The sequence below is a fragment of the Bos taurus genome, chromosome X (assembly GCF_002263795.3).
Source record: "Bos taurus isolate L1 Dominette 01449 registration number 42190680 breed Hereford chromosome X, ARS-UCD2.0, whole genome shotgun sequence".
NCBI lineage: Eukaryota > Metazoa > Chordata > Mammalia > Artiodactyla > Bovidae > Bos > Bos taurus.
Window position 1 is genome coordinate 31,537,135 of NC_037357.1, and position 22,930 is coordinate 31,560,064.

Sequence of the window (22,930 nt, forward strand, 5' to 3'; positions counted from 1 at the left end):
CCATAGACGGCAGCCCACCAGGCTTCCCTGTCCTTGGGATTCTCCAGGCAAGAATACTGGAGTGGGTTGCCATTTCTTTCTCCAGTGCATGGAAGTGAAGAGTGAAAGTGAAGTCATTCAGTCGTGTCCGACTCAGCGACCCCATGGACTGCAGCCTACCAGGCTCCTCCATCCATGGGATTTTCTAGGCAAGAGTACTGGAGTGGGGTGCCATTGCCTTCTCTGGCTCTTTTCCTTAGGCCCCTTCATTGCCCCAGCTGGGTCCTGAATCCATGGCTGGAGCCTGAATGTTCGGTCTTAGTCATCAGCTAACAACCCCCAGGCAGTGTACCATGTGTACCTAATTTTTGGTGGTCCTAGCATCTATTAGAGTGGTATGAATGCCTCCAGTAATAAAACTTTTGGTCACACTGACAATGTAAGATTTTAAAATTTAGCTGCTGGCTTGGAAAAGTATACTGGGGCTTTGGTTTAGGGCCTAGGAATGGTTTATTCTGTCCCCCCAAATATATGCCATCTGCTGGAAAATCTAGCAGGCAGGCTGAAAACACCCAAGCACCTTGTCGTGAATGGAAAGCAGAATCTGTCTTCTTCTTAAGCAGGTGTATTTATTTTTTTCTATTTATTTAGCAAGAGCAAAGAGCATAAGCATTGTAAACACACAGAACATGTATCCAAATTTGAGATTAGCTATCAATCCCAGGTTAAGGATTCAAAATTCAAGGGGATGGGCAGGTAAGGACAGCAGGCCTTTCCAAAATGTATGGCATGGTGTAGCCTATGTGTCATGAAGGAGTTCCCAGGAATCTCTGAAACATTAGATATAAACATTTATAAATTTGCTGATAGATCTTATTTCTTGCTAATAGAGGTGAACTCCATAACAGAGATTCCGTATTTATCCCTGAATCATACATGTATGTATATGTGTGTGTGTATATATTGGAATAAAATAGTTTTGTATATTAAAATATAGCATACCAGACCTTAAAATGGTCATGGAGAGTCCTTATTCCAGCCAACAAGGACACTGAGGCATGGAGAAGTCAGTTGTACTGTGAGGTAACAGAAAATATATTAATACATAGTGGTCTCTGCCCCAGGTTCCCGGTACAGAGCTCCTGAATTCCTTTTAGTTTCTTAAGTAGTAAGACCAATAAGAGCATCTTTTTTTCTAATATTTGCTCTCTGGGTGATAGGGACGTCTTTTATTCTAATGAGATGACTGTGTGGGCTCCTGGACTGTGGTCACCAAAGAGGCCAAGCCATGATTGGAAGCTTGGAATTTCCAGCCCTACCCTTCCATTCTCTACAGAGGGGAGAGGGGCTAGAAACAGAGTCAGAAGTCACTCATGTCTATGTAAGGGAGCCTACAAAAAATCCCAATAGTGTGGGATTCAGAGGGCTTCCCTGTGGCTCAGGGTTAAAGAATCCACCTGCAGTGCAGGAGATATAAGAGACATGGGTTCAATCCCTGGATTTGGAAGATCCTCTGATGGAGGAAATCACAACCCATTCCAGTATTCTTGCTGGGGTAGTCCCATGGACAGAGGAACCTGGTGGGCTACAGTCCATGGGCTCACAAAGACTCTAACACAACGGAGCAACTAAACAACAACAGTGGGGTTCAGAGACTTTCCAGGTGGATGAACACATCCATGTACATGAAGTGTGACATGCCCCAGTGCCGGAGGGACAGAAGCTCCTACCTGTGGGATCCTCCTAGACTTCACCCTATGTCTCTCTTCATCTCTCTGTTCATTTGTATCCTTTGCCATATCCTTTAATGAACTGGTAAGCATAAGTCACTGTTTCCCTGTGTTCTCTGAGCCACTCTAGCAAATTAATCAAACCCAAAGAGGGGGCCATTGGAACCTCTGGTGTCTAAGCCAATTGTTCAGAAGCACAGGTGACAACTTGGGCTGGCAACTGGTATCTGAGGCGGGGGGAGGCAGTCTCATGAGACTGAGCCCTTAACTGGTTGTATGTGATTCTCCAGGTAGACAGTGTCAGAATTGAGTTACATGGTATAATACCCAGCTGGCGTTGCAGAAATGTACTTGGTATGGGATGAGCCCACACACGTCTGGTGTCAGAGTATTGTGAGTGTGGTCGTAGTATGAGAATAAAGGAGAAACTCGAGTGGAAACATTACTGGGTTTTATAATATAGATTGATAATAAAAATGGCTGTAGCATCTTGCCCAGAGTAGAATAAATATTGTAAAGTAATTAGCCTCCAATTAAAATGAATAAATTTATAATAAAAAAAAAGAACACACTCTAAAGGGACAGAAACCCTGAACAGGCTAGTATGCTAGTACTGAAAATGCATCATCAGTACTCACTCCCATGTAGGTTTTGGAAAACATATTATTGAGTACCTCTATACACTAAAAATATGCTTCCCATTTCCCTGGTCCCACACATAGTAAGAAGAGAGCCTCTATTAGGTCTTGATTGTCTCCCAGCAAAGGACACAGGCCATTTTGTGAGGGGGGCCTCCTTAGTATCAGGGCGAGAGGGCTTCAATTGGCTAGGGGAAAGAAAATTGAATTTTCAAATCCACAAACCTCAGGAGAACAGAGTAATCAAATGCCACTTACCTTGGCCCTTCTAATATGGAGAATAAAGAAGCCAACACTGAGATGCTCTGCCTCGTGTCTCCATATTTACTCCACTTAGAGAATAATTAGTGTGAATAGATGACTCAGGAGTGAAATGTGCTTCTTCACCAAAGATAGTGCATTTTTCATGAAGTTACAATATACCAAAACTTGAGTTATAAACAAAATTTCCAGTTGACAAGTGAATCTTACTGAAGGGTTTTATATCCAGCAAAAGAGCTAGCCTGGAGGGAGCAAGCTTTCATGGAATGCTGGCACTTCTAAATTCTGTTATCATATCATCTTTGGACAAGATGCTCAAAAAAAACTCCTGCAGGTTGCCCTGTTGGTGAAATACACATGTAAGGACAGGTAGGACCCACTACAAGGCCTTTATTCAACTGGTGTTGGCACGGTCATGAGAGGGTGAAGATGATCAAGAATTCAATGAGACTTGGGAAGCCATGAAGGATTCATGATCAAAAGGGAGCATACAATGGGGTAACAATAGGGAGACCAGTGGCCCAAAGAAGAGGCCAGAGCTATTGTCCTGATGAGAAATAAGAGGTCTCCAGTGAGGCTATAGTTGCAGGAAGAGTGAAGAAGGAATGGACATGTACCGTGTCCAGTCTGCTCTGCACTCCCTCTTCACTGGGGTGTGAAGTCAAGCCTCGTGGGCAGCTGCAGGATGGATCCAGAAACATGTGATCCTGGAGCCCAGCTTTTGCTCTTTTCTCCTCTGCACAGAGCTGGTTACCTACCGACACTGTCTCATACCCAGAGCAGTCAGGCTCTCAGACTCCACAATCAGACCCAGATATTTAACCCAGTCTGTGTTTATTGAGTGGCTATTAGGTGCCAGACACCTGAAGCAAATTTCTTCCAGTATCTGCCTGTCAAAATTCAAATCCTGCACCCATCATGTCCAGCACAGGCCTGCCTTATATATGCATCAAAAACAATGATTTAGGGCTTCCCCAGTGGCTGAGTGGTAATGAATCCACCTGCCAATGCAGGAGAGACACAGGTTCAATCCCTGGTCCAGGAGGATTGCACATGCTGCAAAGCAAATAATCCCATGAGCCGCAACTACTGAGCCTGGGTTCTAGACCCTGGGAACTGCAAGTTTTGAAGCCTGAGTGCCTAGGGTGTGTGCTCCACAAGAGAAGCCACTGAAGTGAGAAGCTCGAGCACCATAACTAGAGAGTAGCCCCCACTCATTGCAACTAGAGAAGGCCTGCAAAGCAGTGAAGACCCAGCAAGCCAAAAGTAAACAAATAATTAAAAGCTTTTTTAATGGATTAAATTAAAATGGGAGTAGCCTGATACCCCAAAGCTAGGGAAGATGTGTTGCCATACCTGGGTGTAGTGTCAGAAATTCAGGCAGGCATCCAGGTGTTGTGAAATGCTGAGTGCCATTTTCTCCTCTTCAGCTGCAATCCTGGCTGTGTGTGCATGCTGCCAGCTGATAACTCAGCCTATAGGATATGATATAAGCCTCTTGCTGTTTCACTCATTCCAGTGAACTCTATTTAAATGCTGTAATTAAGCAAATCATTTTTATATTTGGGCAAGTGCTCTCAGGATATGTCTCTTTAATTGATTTAACCAATTCTGTAGGTATTGATTTTTAACCATCTGAATACCCTAATGGTGAGTTCATTTGTTCATAGAGGAGTTTCTCTTTTGAACTTAGGCAATCAATTCAATTTACCAACACATGCCATTAGATAAAAGTATGGCTAGGTCTCGCAGAGCAGCCCCATGAAAAGTTAAAGATAAAACATAGAAACAGAAAACCAATGCAGTTGACTGCTCGTCTCTTTTTTTCCATGAAGTATAATATCTAGTTATTTGAAATTATCTGAAAGGTTGACTTTTCATTTTTTAATCAAGAAATGTAATATATAGACGCAACTTGGGTGTATCTGCTAGTAACAAAAAACAAACATATAAACAGGGAATGTAAAAGGCATGTAGAGCAATAGTAATAGAATCACATTTTATGCTTCACTGACAGTATGGTTATTGATTAAGAAGATAAGCAGTCCCCAACTCTGTAGCCTTGCAAAATGAATCCATGGCTTCAATCGCTCTAGGCCTTCTGCGTGCTTACTTTTGACGAACAGGAAACATACTGCACTGAGTTTGTTTTCTGTCAGTCTCAGCGGGTATAATGGCATAAGTCTGGATATAAATATTCAGCTCATGCTTCTTAAAAGCCCCAAAAGATCCTCTAAATATTTTTGTGACTATAATATACATGTCTATTGAACTAGAATAACACAGCATGATATTAATAACTAGGGCAGGATTACCTTACCAAAGAATTTTGACAAAGTTCAATCAGTATATAGCAGATGACTAGCAAAATTTCCTAAGTGCTTTCTAGGTAGATTTGTCTCCCTAAAGAAATATGATGTTCTGTCTACACAGGAGGATGGGACTCAATAGAGAGCCACCTTCCTTCCTTCCTTTTTCTTTCATTTTCTCTGTTTTTTCATGAGAACTACATTTGATGGTTCATGTAATTCAGAGTGGTCCTTGAGTCACTTCAGCTTTGGTGCAGCAAAAGGATTCTCTACCTCACAGAGAGACAAGGCCGTTCTTTTTAGGAAGTTAGATTTAATGAGGGAGCAACTTAAGCATGTCCTTAGCCACATCATTCCTCCTGAGGAAATAAATTTGCTGCTTAGCAGGATACCACCAAGAGTACAACACTGGTAATGATGGAAGAATTAGGTCATGAGCACTCCTTGGAAGGAGACAACTTCTTCTCCCTGGGAATATAATTTCTTGAGCTCCTATATCATGGAGGAAGTTCATCCCTGGAGCTTCCCAACCTCAGGGTCAAATGTTAGTGCAAAAGCAAAGAGCCTTCCTGATGGAGTAAGGTATGAAAGGAAAGGAAGTGAACGTTGCTCAGTCATGACTGACTGTTTGCGACCCCATGGACTATACAGTCCATGGAAATCTCCGGGCCAGAATCCTGGAGTGGGTAGCCTTTCCCTTCTCCAGGAGATCTTCCCAACCCAGGGATAGAACCCAGGTCTCCCTCATTAGAGATGGATTCTTTACCAGCTGAGCTCACCAGCTGAGCCACCAGGGAAGCCCAAGAATACTGGAGTGGGTAGCCTATCCCTTCTCCAGCGGATCTTCCTGACCCAGGAATTGAACTGGGGTCTCCTGCATTGCAGGTGGATTCTTTACCAACTGAGCTGCCAGGGAAGCCCATGAGAGGAGGGACAGCTAAAGGAGGGGTCACCCAGAAAAGAATGATGCTTCCTAGGCTTCCTTGTAGGGGAAGAGAGAGTGAGGAGAGTGGCATGCACTTGTGCCTCCACAGCATCTCAAGTGTCTTGACCTCTCTACCACCAACACAAACCCCAGCCGAGGTTCGGAGGCCTGTATGAAGGTAGAGGGCCCTCTCTCCTGCTGGGCTAGGTCTGGCAGGATCTAAACACATCAAAGTCTTTCTCAAGTAGGACTTTGCAGACAGAAGCATTCTGTTCAGCCCAGAACTACTACTGATATGGAGAGAGGAGCAGAATGGCTTCTATAATCCTAGTTGGATTAACTGCGTAGATTTGATACTGCAACCTGGTCAGTGGTCAGAAAGCCTATCAACTCTCTGGCTGTAAAAAATATAGGAATCTGTGGGAGAAATAAATAAGGAGTTCGAGATGAACAGATACACACTGCTGGATATAAAATAGGTAAAAAACAAGGACCTGCTGTGTAGCACAGGGAACTCTATGCAATATCCTGTAATAAACTATAATGAAAAAATATCTGAAAATAATATATATCCGAACCACTTTACTGTCCACCTGAAACTAAGACAACATTGTAAATCAACAATTAAAAATTCAGTTAGTTAAAATAAAAATGTATGCACCAATACCAATTCCCATGTGGAATGCAGTCACAATCAAGATGCACCTTTTTGCTTAGTATGCTGTGTTTTCTAGAACACTGTCATTGATGTTGGCTACTCACAACCACTCTTGGTGTAGACAGGGCAGGAATGATGGTCTTCATTTTTAAAATGAGGAAACTGAGGTTCACTGGTGTTAACTGCGTCACCAATGTCATGATGATGGAAATGTCATGATTAGGAAATGGCAAACCTGGTAATAGAACCCAGGTTTGTGGATTTCTAGCACAGCATTCTTTCCACATATAGCTCATTGCCTCTCATTGCACCATATTGGACTATGGTTTTTAACATCTTAATTTATCATCCTATCTTAGGCTAGAACTTCCTTGATGGAAAGATAAGTATCATGTTGGGGAAACATGACAGCAAATAAGTAGAATATAGGTTTTAAAAAGCATATAGACATTACAAATTAAAGCAGCGTAAGTGTTAACTATCTAACCTCCATTTTCCAATCAGTTTAAATTACTTTAATGTATGTTTTTAAACTCAAAATTAGCTGTAATCCCAATATGTAATCCTCTTAATGCTCACTGACTTAACGCTGTATCATTTCACTTTGACTTCCCTCGTCTTTTCCTGTCCCAAGATTTCAAAAGAGGAATTTTCTCCTTGTATATTTTGTAGACTTAATTATTTTCCCTTAAAGTATTTTTATTTGCCCTAAAGTATTAATGTATATTTTGCACACAAATAATTCACTTAATTTTTCTTTGTAGTCTCTTAAGAATTCCTTATATTATATATAAAACAAAGTCAAAATACAGTGAAAGTGGAGAACACAAATGATGAGCTGTTTCTCGTGCCTGGAAGACATTCCCTGCAACCATATCGTTTGGAGATGAGCACATGGGAAGATGACAGGAGAGCATCTGACTAGAGCTGTGGGGACTCTGAAATGATCTTGGGTTAAATACCAAAGGGGAAAAAAAAGAAAACCTCTGAGCATAGATATTTTCCATCAATAGCCAAGCAACCCAGAAAAAATTAATTTGAATGAAGTTATTTTCCTATAATGGCTGTATAAAAAGACATATGTTTGAAAGAGACTGGCCTTGAACATGATTATGTACCTCCTGATCAGAGGGAAATAACTGGGTCTAATTGAAAGTCCTGATGCACAGAGAAGAGAGGACATTTTCAAAAGCATGTCACTGAATCAAAGCTAGGTTAAGCAATGTCACTTTGATTTTTCTCCTTCCCATCTCCTGCCAGTGGCATGCTCAGCCCATCACATCCAGCTTGCTTTAAAAGGAAACCACAGGGACTTCCCTGACAGTCCACTGCAGGGAGCACGGGTTCCATCCCAGGTCAGGGAACTAAGATCCTGAATGCCCCGTGGCACAGCCAAAATAATAGTAATAAAAAAGGAAAACCACTGGAACCCCATGCCCATTATTTCATGGTAACCTTTCTTCTTCAGGAACAGATTAGTTTGGATTTTAAGGGATTTGGAAAAGTAGATTCATGTGATTCCCACAATGGCTTCTCTTCAGCCCACCGCCATGTCTTATTCCACAAGCTGGCAGTGGGGGAGAAAAGGTGGTAGAGAAGGCAGACGTGGGTATGCAGCCTGGCTACATTCTGTAGTGATAGTCAAGGTCTTGCCCCTACTCCTTGCCAGACACTGGTTCTTCCTTTCAGCACCCTTTAAGGGATTGCTCAGAGATAGGCATTCATATCTTAAACACTTGTAAGAGATGACGGGCCAGCCAGACACTGTCCTTGTTTCCTCATTTTCACCTGTTACCTCATTCCCTCACTTTCTTGTGATTCCACCATTTGTGAAAATTCAACCTCAGGCACAGATGGTGAGAAAATAACTTTTGCCTATCAAGCCAAAGTGAAAAGTGAAAGTGTTTGTCACTCAGTCATGTCTGACTCTTTGCAACCCCATGGACTGTAGCCACCAGACTCCTCTGTCCATGGAATTCTCCAGCAAGAATACTGGAATGGGTTGCCATTTCCTTCTCCAAGAGATCTTCCTGACCCAGGGATTAAACCTGGGTCTCCTGCATTGCAGGCAGATTCTTTACCCTCTGAGCCACCAGGGAAGAAAAAGTACCCAAATATTAATGGATATTTATCTAACAATAGAATCTGAGACTTAATGGAAGAAAAGGACTTGGATTTCCAACAATAATGTCTAAACTGAGGAAACATTTCATCGATTTCAAACAAATTGCTTCCAAGTGCATTGGGTTGTTGTTATGGATTGAAAGTTTCTATATGCTTATGCACTGGTCACTCGGAATGTCAATCCAATGTTAGATTATAAATCGTCTCTGTTACACATGGTTGCTTCTGCCTTTGAATTTGTAACAGTATTCTCTTCATCTCTTAGCCATCACCCACTCCAGGGTTCACAAATATAAAGGTCTCCAAGTGTATACCTTTTAAAAGGGTCTGAAGAACCTCGAGGTTGGCGAACCACTGCTTCAACGCTTACCATTCTGAATGTTATTTCTACAGTCTAAAAGAATCTGGGGGAGTACAAGTTTGGTTCTGATTACACAATTATGCTACAGAAGTATGAAAAAAATCATCACTAAAACCCTCCAGGTGCTTAAACAGTTTGATAGACTGTAGCCATTCTGCCATCAGCACCCCCAGCTGTGTTGCTTAGCAACATTTTAATTCCAGAAGAATCGAAGGAGATGCAATCCCTGTGGAGAAGGAAACAGAAATAAGAGGGCTGTTGACAGATGATCTGAGTTGTTTCTTCTAATATACTGTGAAGATCACTAGCTCTTTTCATGAATGATAAATGGACTGTACACAGATCAATGGGTTCAGCAATAAAGTGGGACCAGGCTCCATGTCTAAGGGACGCAGGCCGAGAGGCCCAGAGATTTCCTCATTTCGATGATTTGGTGTGTGTTTTCTTAAAGGTTCCATGGAAGGAAATTGATCGGAGCTGTCTGTCAGCTCTTGCCTTTTTGTGGTATCTACTAATAAAAATGATTTTAGAAATGGGTACTTTGGCCTTTCTATCACCAAGCAGGTGCAGCCAGGTGGCTGGAGCAATACAGGGTATAGAGTTTCCCATCCTAGATCTAAAAATCCCCAGATGTTCCCATGACCATTCCCTCTGTGCTTCCCTCCCCATCCTGTCATAAGCCAAGCAGGTGTATGTGGAGGAGGAGGATATTTCTGAAATATGGTGTGTGTGCCTGCATGCTGGGTCACTTAGTCATGTCTGAGTCTTTGTGACTCCATGGACTGTGGCCTGCCAGACTCCTCTGTCCATGGGATTTTCCAGGCAAGAATACTAGAGTGGGTTGCCATTTACTCCTTCAGGGGATCTTCCTGACCCAGGGATTAAACTGGCATCTGTCTCCTTCATTGCAGGCAGATTCTTTACCAACTGAGTCACCTGGGAAGCCCCTCTGAAGTATTGGGAATGGCCAATTATATGAATACTTATCTCTTATCTCTAAGTCAATCACAATAAAGCTCCTTTAGTGTAAGGGATTTAAAATCTAACTTTCTAACACCATACACAAAAATAAAGTCAAAATGGATTAAAGATCTAAACATAAGACCAGAAACTATAAAACTCCTAGAGGAGAACATAGGCAAAACACTCTCTGACATACATCACAGCAGGATCCTCTATGACCCACCTCCCAGAATATCGGAAATAAAAGCAAAAATAAACAAATGGGACCTAATTAACCTTAAAAGCTTCTGCACATCAAAGGAAACTATTAGCAAGGTGAAAAGACAGCCTTCAGAATGGGAGAAAATAATAGCAAATGAAGCAACTGACAAACAACTAATCTCAAAAATATACAAGCAACTCCTCCAGCTCAACTCCAGAAAAATAAATGACCCAATCAAAAAATGGGCCAAAGAACTAAATAGACATTTCTCCAAAGAAGACATACAGATGGCTAACAAACACATGAAAAGATGCTCAACATCACTCATTATCAGAGAAATGCAAATCAAGACCACTATGAGGTACCATTTCACACCAGTCAGAATGGCTGCGATCCAAAAGTCTACAAATAATAAATGTTGGAGAGGGTGTGGAGGAAAGGGAACCCTCTTACACTGTTGGTGGGAATGCAAACTAGTACAGCCACTATGGAGAACAGTGTGGAGATTCCTTAAAAAACTGGAAATAGAACTGCCTTATGATCCAGCAATCCCACTGCTGGGCATACACACTGAGGAAACCAGAAGGGAAAGAGACACGTGTACCCCAATGTTCATCACAGCACTGTTTATAATAGCCAGGACATGGAAGCAACCTAGATGTCCATCAGCAGATGAATGGATAAGAAAGCTGTGGTACATATACACAATGGAGTATTACTCAGCCATTAAAAAGAATACTTTTGAATCAGTTCTAATGAGGTGGATGAAACTGGAGCCTATTATACAGAGTGAAGTAAGCCAGAAGGAAAAACACCAATACAGTATACTAACGCATATATATGGAATTTAGAAAGATGGTAACAATAACCCTGTGTACAAGACAGCAAAAGTGACGCTGATGCATGGAACAGTCTTATGGACTCTGTGGGAGAGGGAGAGGGTGGGAAGATTTGGGAGAATGGCATTGAAACATGTAAAATATCATGTATGAAACGAGATGCCAGTCCAGGTTCGATGCACGATACTGGATGCTTGGGGCTAGTGCACTGGGACGACCCAGAGGGATGGTATGGGGAGGGAGGAGGGAGGAGGGTTCAGGATGGGGAGCACATGTATACCTGTGATGGATTCATTTTGATATTTGGCAAAACTAATACAATTATGTAAAGTTTAAAAATAAAATAAAATTTAAAAAAAATAGTAAATATGTAAAAAAAATAAAATAAAATAAAATCTAATTGGTTAGTATTATCCAGAGGTAGGAAAATATTGCATATTCACATAATTAGAGGGAAAGACTCTTCCGAATTATAGACATATAAACATACAGACAGACACAGAGAGCTTATAGTTTTCATTCTAAAATTTCAGTCCTAAGTCAAGCATAAACAAAGTTCACAGGTCCATTTCAAACACCTGGTCTCTCCTTAGTGGGTATACATCTCAATTTATTTGAGCTGAAAACACACAAACAGAAAAAAAGAAACAATAAACCAGAGTCTCTGTCCTCTTTTACCCAAGAGACAAGATCTCTGTAAGTCATCAGTCCCTTTACAGTGATCAACAGATGGTCAGACCAAATAGAAAGGCAAACCATGCAGAAAATTTAGGGGCGTCAGGAGGAAGGATGGACTGAGTCTCAGCATGTGGACAGCAGTGTGGTCCTTTTTGAAATTAGCTGTTTTCCAGAACATGAAAGGATGGAGTAGAGTGGGGGAGTTCTTCATGATCTCTGTTTTCCAGAAGCAGAGGGCTCAGGTTTAAAAAATATGGAAGGAAAAGATGAGAAGAGGAGGAAGGAGTCATGAGCCTAAGGGCCCACTCGCATGGGCACCGCTGAACTTCCCAGGCGACTGTGGCTATGCTTGCCTGTGTCTGAAAGCTGTACTTGGACTGGTAACCATGCTCCCCAGGAGACGGAAATTGCTTTCTGCACCTCCAGTCTGCTTATCTCCAGCAGCCTGCCTTGGTTAACTCCTCATGTTTCTGAAGAGCATTTTATATTGCTTATTGTTTTGGTAACTAGTTGCAAAGATTATGCCTGCTAATGTTGTCTAATTGCATTTTTTTCTTCTGTTCACAGGCTGTTGAAAAGGCAAAACCTAAGAATAATCCTGTGAAGTAAGTTATTTTTTTTATTAGTTGGAAATGTTAATTTGAATGGACTCCAAGCATGTGAAAAAGGTCATAAAAGAGACCTTGATTTTGAGTTCATCTCTATTTGTGACGATTTAAAAACAAAAACCAAAACAAGCAAGGAAAAAAAAAACCTTCAATGAGCAGGGACCAGCTTTTCAATTTTTCCTGTGGTCCTGATGAGAAAGTGCTCCAAGTTATGCCTGGTTTACATAAATTAATATGTGCCATCCATGAATAGTTGCCAAATACTATTATAATCATATTCAATGCATAGTACTTCAAGCCTTTGGGTTTTGCACATGCTAAAAAGATTACATTTTTAATTGCAAACCTTGGACCTATGACAGAGACGTAAGTGACTAAAAATGTGCCAAGTGATTTCCAGCCACGTGGGGAGCTTTGGCACCTCGGCATCAAGGCCTCGGCACTCTGTTAATGAAAAGCTCATAAAAATATATTTAACTGAAGGTTTTTCTAGCTAACAGAGAGCTATTTCCAAGGCATTTTATGAGACACTCTTAAATTATAAACAAGCCACACAGCAGTCTTTTAAATATAGTACATCCTGTCTCCTCCAGAAGGGAGACTTTGCAATTAAAGATGTCTGTCTTGTCATTTGGCTTCATGACATCTGATTACCATGTTATGATGCATACCAGTCCACCAGCATGTGGGCTAGGGAAGACCTGCTCTATTTGCTGGGTTACTACGGGTCAAGTAACATCACGTCTCTAGGAACTACAACGTGTTAATTTATGTCAGCCAACTTCCACTATAGTAGATACCAAATGCAGAAATAGAAGTGCATTGATTTATTTTTTTTAATTTGTAGCTTTTAATATAGTGTGTCTCCTGTGGATGGCATATAGTTAAATCTTGTTTTTTCCCCAGTCTGGCAGTCTCTGCCTTTTGGCTAGATTGTTGAATCCATTCACATTTAATGTTACTATTGATAGGGTTGGATATATATAGTTATATAGTTGGGAGTACACTGGATTTTTAATAGTTTCTGGGAGAATGGATCAGCTAATGCCAATGACAGAGGGCTGCTTGTGTTTTGTAAAAGTAATTAACTTTTCCAAATCACCAGGGTTGTGTTTAGCACACCATTAAATGTAAGTTCCAATTCATTTTTCCAAAAGGTTTTCTTTTGTACTTTGTGTTTAAATTTTGTTTTCTGAGGCCTCAGAATATTCCTTATCAGTTTTTTATAGCTTCTGGAGGGCTATCTGTGGTCTGGAGATGTATTTTGCTATAGTTGTTTATGGGAGCATTTTTAGTAGCCCAATTGTTGTCTGGTTGTTTGATAGGGGGTGAAATCGTCTCTGCAGCCTGATTTCTTTTCTGTCTATGCCTGGAAGGCTTCTCTACTGCGAGCCTGTGGTAGGCAAGCTCCGTGGATTAGAGGATGGTGCTAATGAGGCCAAGGCCAGAACTTGAGTCCCTCCGTGGGCCATTAATGATCTTCTTTCCCACAGTCCAACTGTACCCCTTTCTCCAGTCCACCCACAGGCAGATGCATGCCCTAGGTCACAAGGGTTGGGGCAGGGACTGGAGGAGTGTAAATCTGGCCCTCAGTGGGACAAACATCTCCAAGTTCAAGCGTGCCCAATAGGAAGTGAATCCCAAGCTCCATCTTTGCATGCAGAAGACAGCCCATTGGCAACATACAGGGCTGCGTTTAATCATACTCTAATGGCCAGGAAGTAGGACCAGTTTTCTGTCTATTCCTTGTGAGAATTCTACCCTACAGATAATTACATTTTTTATGAGTTCTGGTTAATTCACAGTACAGACTGTATCTAATGTCTATCACTTTAAGGAATGTTGTAAAGAGAAAACAGGAAAAGTAGAAGAGCCAAAGGATTACTAATAGAACATAAAACAATATTTTATTTTTAAATATATTTGAAAATCTAATAATAAGCCTAAATCACAACCAACTGGTAGGTGTTTAAAATTGTCTTCTAATTAAGTAAGATACCACTCTCAGTGTGAGTCTGAGTGTCTTATTGTGTTTGGTACCTAATACCTGCTACCTAATTCAGTTGCCTAGCCACAACCGTCTGAGGACTCTAAAAAGAGAGGCTTCTTCAAGACCTCAGCTCAGGGACAAGAATCTCAGCTCAGAGAATGGTTCAATTACACTGCCTGATGGCAAAGCAGAAACAAGGCTTTAAAAAGTTTTGTGTATGGCAGTCCTCTTTCCGTTTCTAATATGTCTCAGTCAGACATAATGCACAGCTACCCAAAGTAGGGTTAGGGTTTGATATGCATTTTTTTAATTAATAGACAAGTAAACAAATTGAGTGCGTCCTAGAAAGCAATCCTTTCAGGAACCTAGCCTGGAGGCTTAATAAGACCCTAGTGGAGCATCAGGACTGAAGGGCTCTTGTGTTGTAACTGAGCAAGGTGTCCGTCTCTTCTGACTTGTGTTGTTCAGTTGCTAAATCGTATCTGACTCTGTGACCCCATGGACTGCAGCATGCCAGACTTCCCTGTCCTTCAACATCTCCCTGAGTTTGCTCAAGCTCATGTCCATTGTGTAGATGATGCCACCCAACCATCTCATCCTCCATCATCCCCTTTTCCTCCTGCCCTTAATCTCTCCCAGCATCAGGGTCTTTTCCAGTGAGTCGGCTCTTCACATCAAGTTGCCAAAGTATTGGAGCTTCAGCTTCACCATCAGTCCTTCCAATGAATATTCAGGGTTGGTTTTCTTTAGGACTGACTTATTTGATCTCCTTGCTGTCCAAGGGACTCTCAAGAGTCTTCTGACTCATGCCACATGTAAAATATTACCACATTGATACTAACTGCATTGCCTTTGACCAGTTATTGGCTTGATCTTGTATATGAGAATTAACACACAATCGTTTGTGGGAGCATACATTGGAAAGAATGTTCAGCCTTGTTGGAAAAGTGGAGGTCTAGAGGCGTTTACAACTCAGGATGAACACAGATAGGTACAGATGATCATTATGTGTGATTGGTGCAGAGTTTGGCAAGTGGTGGGGAAAAAATTCAAGAGAAGACTATTTCATGAGATGTAAAAATTATATTAAGTTCAAATTTCAGTGTCCATAAAAGAAGTTTTATGGCACACAGCTACACTCATTTGTTCCCAAATCGTCTGTAGCTCCATTTGTGTTACAGTGACAGAATTGAGACTGTGCAAACCACCAAACCAAAAATATTCTTATCTGGCTCTTTACAGTTTGCTGACCCCTGCTCTGGCTAGTCAGGTAGGCAAAAGTGCACATGTAAGCTTTTCTCTGATGGTGAGTGTTAAACTATGAACCCTTTCTCTTTTTGCCCTCTAAAACACTGAGTGCTCAATGGCTCAGTCATGTCTGACTCTTTGTGACCCCATGAACTGTAGCCTACCAGACTCCTCTGTCCGTGAGATTTTCCAGGCAGGAACAGTGGAGTGGGTTGCTATTTCCTTCTCCAAAAACATTGAGTAGGTACTGTATTTACTGAGCTCTCATCTTGTGTTCAGAACTTTCTGGGGCCGATGTATCACCTAATCCTCATTCAGAGTATAGAAACCACTCCAAATTCAAGATCTTTGAAGATCATCATGGATATGAGATCCATTCATGGGACAGTGATGCCTCAGAAACTAGTCAACACACAGCTACAGTATACTGATAGTTTTCCAAGTTGTGTGTAGATGGATATCTTGCAAAAGCCATTTTTTATAATTCTATTACTTCCCAAGATTTAACTAAGGCTGAGTAAGCTTTCAGTTCAAGTGAGGGTAAATGATTCACAATATTATTTAGTTTGCATATTTTCTTCTCTAAAGCTTCATCTCCTCCCTCCCTATTTCTCAACCACTTGTTTAATTTCTTTTTAATAACTTCATGGTTGTAAGCTTCTTTCATCACCATAGGGAGAGGGTGGTACATGTTAATTATACTCCATACAAAGGAGAAATTAAGTATATGCTTAGTGAATATAAGCACATAATGTACCTGGATACACTAATGACATTACCTTGAAGCATTCAGTATTACCTCTGAGGATAAGAATCAAAATTGTGCATTCTTAAGATCAGTGATCAGGACAAGAGATACTGGTGTACTTATCAGTCAATTGGAACCATGCCAGTATCAAAGCTTGATTAGTATGTTCAAACTGTGCCTCTTTAATGTGTCAGAGAGACTTTCACTTGTATGTGAACATTCTGCAGCAATTATCTTCAAGCTTCGTTGTGGAAATAAGGCCTGAGAGATGTACAGATTTCTTTTACCATATGTGACTTATCACATACATTTTTTTAAAAAACATTTCTGTTATTAAGACATATGTGATAGTACACTTCTGCAAATGTGAATTGCTTTTGGCTAAAAGCCATGCACTAATAAGTTGAGTTGAATCTAACCAAGGTTGACATCTGTTACCAAAAGAGAGAGAGAAGGGGGTGGAAGGGGAAGCAGTTATCAAGCATAAAATTCTTCCTTGCATTTACACGTTAACAAAGTTAAACAACGTGATGGTTGTCTTTCACAAATCAGGATCTGAATCCACTCTGCTTAGGAAATTACAGCTTTATTTAGGAACCTATCCATCTTACAGATATGGTGATTTCATTATTGAAAATGACAAATGGCCACGAAGATTTTCCTGACCATGATGTGTGTACATTATTCATTTATTCATCCAATGAATATTTATTGAGGATCTCCAGCATTCCGGGAACTGTGATAGATGCTGAGGGAATTAAAAATAAATCTGGCACAGGTCTTACCCTCGAGGAGTTTAGAGTCCACGAGGAGAGATAGAATCGGTTTGTAAAGAACTAAATACAAGATAGAGAGAGGTTTGCTAAGTGGGGGACAGATAAAGTACATGGGAAGCTCTCAAGACAGAAGTGCTTCCAGTTATCACTATTGGAGAAGCTGGGGGAGGGGAGCAGAGGAAGAGACATTAGCACCAGGACTTCAGAGAGTGCTGGCTTGAGAAACTGGTGCTGAGGTGGCAGACAGTAAAGGGACCGGCTGGAAACTGAGGCTCCAAAGAAATGATGGCTTAGGGCCCTCAGAGCTTATCCGGATAAAAGAATGAGCTTGGTAGAGTTGGACAGCATTGAAGACCTCTACCTTTTTACTGGACTCATCGTTAGTCCGCTAGTTAGTTATTAAGCATAAACGAACCACCCCTGGACCTGGGGTCTAATCCTGAACCTAACACTAGCTCATAGTATGAGACTGGATATGTCCCTTCCTTGCTACAGACCTCAGCGACATTATATATATGGTTCTTACACCTCTTGAACATTAGCCAAAGCTTGAAATTGTGTTTTACAGTGATGTTTATTTGAGGAAATACTTGATGTTAGTTTCATGGAGATGCATACAAGCACATGCATTATAAACATTACACATATACAATACATGTATTTATATACACACATGGACATATACACATAATACTTTTTCTGTTAATTTCTGCCTTATGCATTCATGAAATGAGGGACAAACCACATTGTTTAAGTTTTAAAGGAATATGTTAGATTAATATAGCTTCGAGGATGTTGGGTCGAGCCTCTTAGATGAGCCCTATGAACAAAGGTGATTTTGTGATTGGAGTCCATATCTCTTTGGTCGTCTTGGACACACACATCACAGACATGCAGAACATCCCCCTCTCTGGATGCTAAGGCCTTGGATTCTGCACTGTGTTCTGCTGAGTCAGGTGGGATTGCTTTCCTTAGGAACAAAAGGCTCCAGCACCACGGGGCTTTGGCAGACATTGCACCATCCCCTTCCTGGACTGCCTTGTGAATACTGCAGCCTCAGGGAGGTCCTGAGTTGGCCAACTTATCTTTGCCTTACCCAAGTTTTCCCAAATGTGTTGGAGCAGAGGGCACTTTTATCCAGCACCATGTTTCATGGGACACAGAATCAGATGCTCTGGTCCATGTGAAATAAAAGGACCATGTGGAGGCCTGGCCTCTGTAGGTAGTTTGGGAAACCTAGGACCTAAAAATTGGTATCCAGTCTCTAACAGGAGTATTTAAGATGAGCAGATTATTGAAAAAGTCAACCACAGAAGAGAAAGAAATCCCCCAGGTCTGAAATGATAGACTACTTCCTGTGTGTATTACAAGTGTCATACTCTCAATGATTTTTATCACTTGTAGGTGTCCTGAGGAGCAGTTCTCAATGATGGTCAGGGACATTGAAGGTTGGGTCCCTCGGAATGAAATCCCTGAAGCCAGAAGTCATCAGTGTGCTCTCTATCATGTCAACTAAAGTATAGTGGACCTCCAATCAGCTCTGGCCATTTTAAGGGTAGTTAAAGGGAAATGAAAGTGAAAGTCGATCGGTTGTGTCTGATTCTTTGCGACCCCATGAACTGTAGTCCATGGAATTTTCCAGGCTAGCATACTGGAGTGGGTAGCCTTTCCCTTCTCCATGGGATCTTCCCAACCCAGGAATCAAACCCAGGTCTCCTGTGTTGCAGGCGGATTCTTTACCAGCTGAGCTACAAGGGAAGCCCAAGAATACTGGAGTGGGTAGCCTATCCCTTCTCCAGCTAATCTTCCTGACCCAGGAAATAAACTGGGGTCTCCTGCATTGCAGGCGAATTCTTTACCGACTGAGCTATCAAGGAAAGATAACAATAAAACCTTTTTCTAAACAGCTCTGTAAAATAAATGGTGCTCTCTATGTTATCCAGATAGCTATAATTGGAGGCAGAAGGTTCTAGCAGTCATCTTGACAGCTAATGAAACTTGAACAGATTTCTGGACACCCGCCTTTTCCTTGGTGGTTGGAATTGCATCACCTAGGCCATCTCAGAGGACACAGCTGAGATCCAGAGAGCTGAATGCCCAGAACCCTGACATTTCAGCAGCTCCCTCCATATTGAACCCACCACCTTGTTCTCATCACCTGCTGGCACCCACATGGAAACTTTCAATGCCTGTAAATCTGTTGCTGACTTTAAAAGTCTTACTATCTAACTTTGGTAACAGTTTGGTTTCTGAGAATATGGCAAGAAATGCTTCAAAAATTAATGACTCAGCACAGTTGCAGGGACTTTAACCATCATAAGAAAGAGTTTCTGCAAAACTTCAGGCTTGCTGCTTTGTCTCATTATCAGCATTCATCTTTCTAAGAGTTTGGTGAGAACCTTTTTTTTTTCTTTAAGTGGTGAATTGATACTAAGAACCATGACAATAACATAGAAATAGAAAGCATAGAAATAAAAGCACCCATTTTTTGGTGCAGCACAATGGCTTCAAACTAGCCAGCCAAGGTGCAATCAAACGATTTTTAAAGGAAATTCAGCCACATTTTAAGGGACAACATTCGCAAAACACGTTGCCATCCAATAATTCATAAAGTAGCATGTATTTTCTAACTCTGAGCTTATTAGCATTTGCTGCTTAGACAAGAATGGATGAGTTTGTTTAATTTATGCACAGAAGTCAACTCAGTCTTTGTTTTTAATTTATGTTGACTGTGCTGGATCTTCATTGCTGCTTGGGCTTTTCTCTAGTTGCGGTGAGCAGGGGCTACGCATTGTGGTGGCTTCTTGTGTTTCGGAGCACGAGCTCTAGGGCACGTGGCATTTAGTAGTTGCAGCATGAGGGCTCAGTAGTTGCAGCTCCCGGGCTCTAGAGCACAGGCTCAGTAGTTGTGGTGCATGGGCTTAGTTGCTCTGCTGCATGTGCCATCTTCCCAGATCAGAAATCAAACCCATGTTTCCTGCATTGGCAGACAGATTCTTTAGCACTCAGCCAGAAGGGAAGCCCCAACTCAGTTTTTGAGATGTAAGACTTACACCTAGAATTTTAACATTACCATTCAGTGATCTTTCAGAAAACTTGAAAACTCAGAAGCTCATGGCTGGTCTGCTCAAGATTCCAACAAATCATGTCATGTGTTCTTTTACAAACATGAATTGTGCAACTATTCTGTGCCAGGCTCCGTTGATAGAGAAAGGAGTTAAGGAAAGTCTCTGCCAGGAAAGCTGCGCTCTCTGGGAGGAAATGGACCATCGTCACCATATAGAATACACAGGCTCTGCAACTGAAGCGCGGGCAGCATCCTCAGAGATTGGGATGCAGGAATCCCAGTGAACAGTGGGGGTGAAACCATTCAGAAGAGAACAACACTTGCAAAATGCATGACAACAGAAAAGCACATGCGTGTTTTGAGCAGCATCTGGGAGGTCAAGGCAGCTAAGGAAAGGAGGTGTATATCACAGGAGCAGGAAACACCAGGTTTACCAGAAGTATCACACTGCCAAAGACTGGGGCCCCACTTTGGGCATGGAGAGGATAGTAGCACAGTAGACACAATTAAGAAAATGCTAAAAGGATTCTTTAGTTCTAGAAAGTTAAAGGTGGGAATTAGTTAGGAATGGACTATAAGGCACCCTTTTAAAAATGTTTGCAGAGAAATAGACATCAAATCTTTCTGATTACATCAGGCTAATCCTATGTAAATCTGAGCTCCTGCAGGGCATCTCTGAGCCTCCAGCTGTTCCCTTGTGTCTTTACGGACCCTGGATTGTTTTTTACATTTGAAAAAAAATTTCACACAGTGCCTTTCACGTTATTCAAACATGTAGACTACAATGAAACTTAGTGTTTTTGGTAGGCACGACACATAACAGTATTATTCTAGCTTCATTTTCTGAATCTGTTCTACAAATATAAAAATTCTTTCTGAATGTATTTTTATCAATCTACAAATGTAAGCACAGTGGTGAAGTGGTGAAGTGAAAGTCACTCAGTCGTGTCTGACTCTTTGCACAGTAGGGCTATTTTTGTTTCTAGAGAAATGACACATGCCACCTTGGTAACATGCACAGGGCTCTGGACACTAAATCTATCTTCCATCTACCACAGCACACATTTAAAGTCAGGAGCCAGGGGTCATAAGTTATTTAGTTGACTACCAGATTGGGGATACTGAGAACAGAGGAATGACTTACTTTGGCCCTGGAATGAAATAAGAAACACATAGTTTCTACTTTATTAAAGCTTTTGCCTAAACCAACAGCAGTTATGTAGAGAGTCGACATTAAAAAAAAAAAAAAAAAAGGTAAAATCACTCTTCCACAGGAAAATGTTTCCATTTGTAGAATTTACAGCATGGCAATAGATTGGGTGACATTATGATCCAGTTTTTACATGCACATACATTTATACACTCTGTACATCCATCTACCCTCATGGTCCATGATAAGTAAATCCGAGACAGAATCATTGCTGGTGATGCTGCAGATCTCTTTTTCAGTGTCCATTCCTCTGTCCTCACCACCCCCTAATATTTTGACTGCTTTCCTCCTTCTCTTAGTCCCACATTCCCATATGTGGGGTTCAAGTAGTCAGAAAAGTATTTCAGAAAACACAAGGCATTTTGCCTATTTTGTTAGCAGCTTCAGGGAGTGAATGGCTGTCTACCTCCACGGCAGTCCTGTGAGTTACTGACAGGGAAGCCCTGAACAATCAGGGAGCTCCTCCACACCCATTGGTCTCTGCGTTATCAAATCCTACAATGAGAGTGTCCAGGAATCTGCTAATAACAGCATCTCCCTGGAGAAGCACACCCTATTCATCTCTCTGCCACCAGCTGGAGATGTGTATTACTACCCATATTGGCTAAGTGAAAGGTAAATTGCCCTCAAAAGAAGATGTGTGGGTTTACTAAGCAAATTAGACCAGCTGGCACTTGCTTTGAAGATCTCTGTAGATTTGTATATACTCTCTCTGAACACATACATTCATTCATATATAATTTAAGCCCCACCTACTTCTGAAGATGAATTTGATGTGATTGAAACAAGATTGTAGAGGAGGACATTTAAAAGATACAGGAAGAATCTACTATTTCCTAGTACAGAAACATCTGTGTTCATATGTGATGCAACTAGAAAATGATACATGTTTTTAAATCCACCCAAATGAGGTCTATCCTGCAATCACAGAGCTAAGCACTGCTGGGCCCATCTTCAGTGACATCACGGTGGCACAGAGACAGTGGGAAGATCCTCTTGGGGAGTTCCACCATGAACATGAGGCTCTTCTGCTGGTCCTTAGTGATGGGTGGCAGACCTTTGAATTGGGGTTGAAGTTTTGAAAACTAATCCAGGACAATGATTTAGAGTCATGGGTGTTGAAAAAGTGGTTAATCAAGACAATGAGGGCTTCCCAGGTGGCTCAGTGGTAAAGAATCAAGCTGCAATGCAGGAGATTCAGGTTCAATCCCTGGGTCAGGAAGATCCCCTGGAGCAGGAAATGGCAACCCACTCCAGTAGAGGAGCCTTACAGGCTAGAGTCCATGGGATCACAAAGAGTCAAGCAGGATTGAGCGACTAAACAAAAAGAAACTTAGTACCTCAGCAGTGCCTGCATCCAGTGCAAGTGTTAACTCGCTCAGTCATGTCCAACTCTTTGTAAGCTGGCATACAGTAGGAGCTCAGTATTTGTTGAATCAATGAGTGCAGGTGTCTATGGATATGATTTTGAACTTTTACTCTTGTGGTTCATGAGTATGAGTTTAGTCTCACAGGAAGCCTGATTTTATACTGCCATTTGGACAATCACTGAATCCTTGTTAGTCCTCATGTGAGTTACTAACTTTTCCTAGAAAGGAAACCAGCTTTCTTTTAAA

The 22,930-nt window shown here is 41.5% G+C and overlaps 1 protein-coding gene across 11 annotated transcripts in view; it reads left to right on the forward strand.

Annotated features, from left to right (window-relative positions):
• AFF2 (ALF transcription elongation factor 2) overlaps positions 1 to 22,930 on the forward strand; it is a 534,314-nt gene that overhangs the window by 419,791 nt on the left and 91,593 nt on the right. For all 11 annotated transcript variants that reach the window (XM_024988032.2, XM_024988034.2, XM_059883420.1 and 8 more), the window contains one exon: positions 12,235 to 12,272. In XM_024988032.2, coding sequence (XP_024843800.1) covers positions 12,235 to 12,272 — 38 coding nt within the window. The remainder of the gene's footprint in view (positions 1 to 12,234; positions 12,273 to 22,930) is intronic.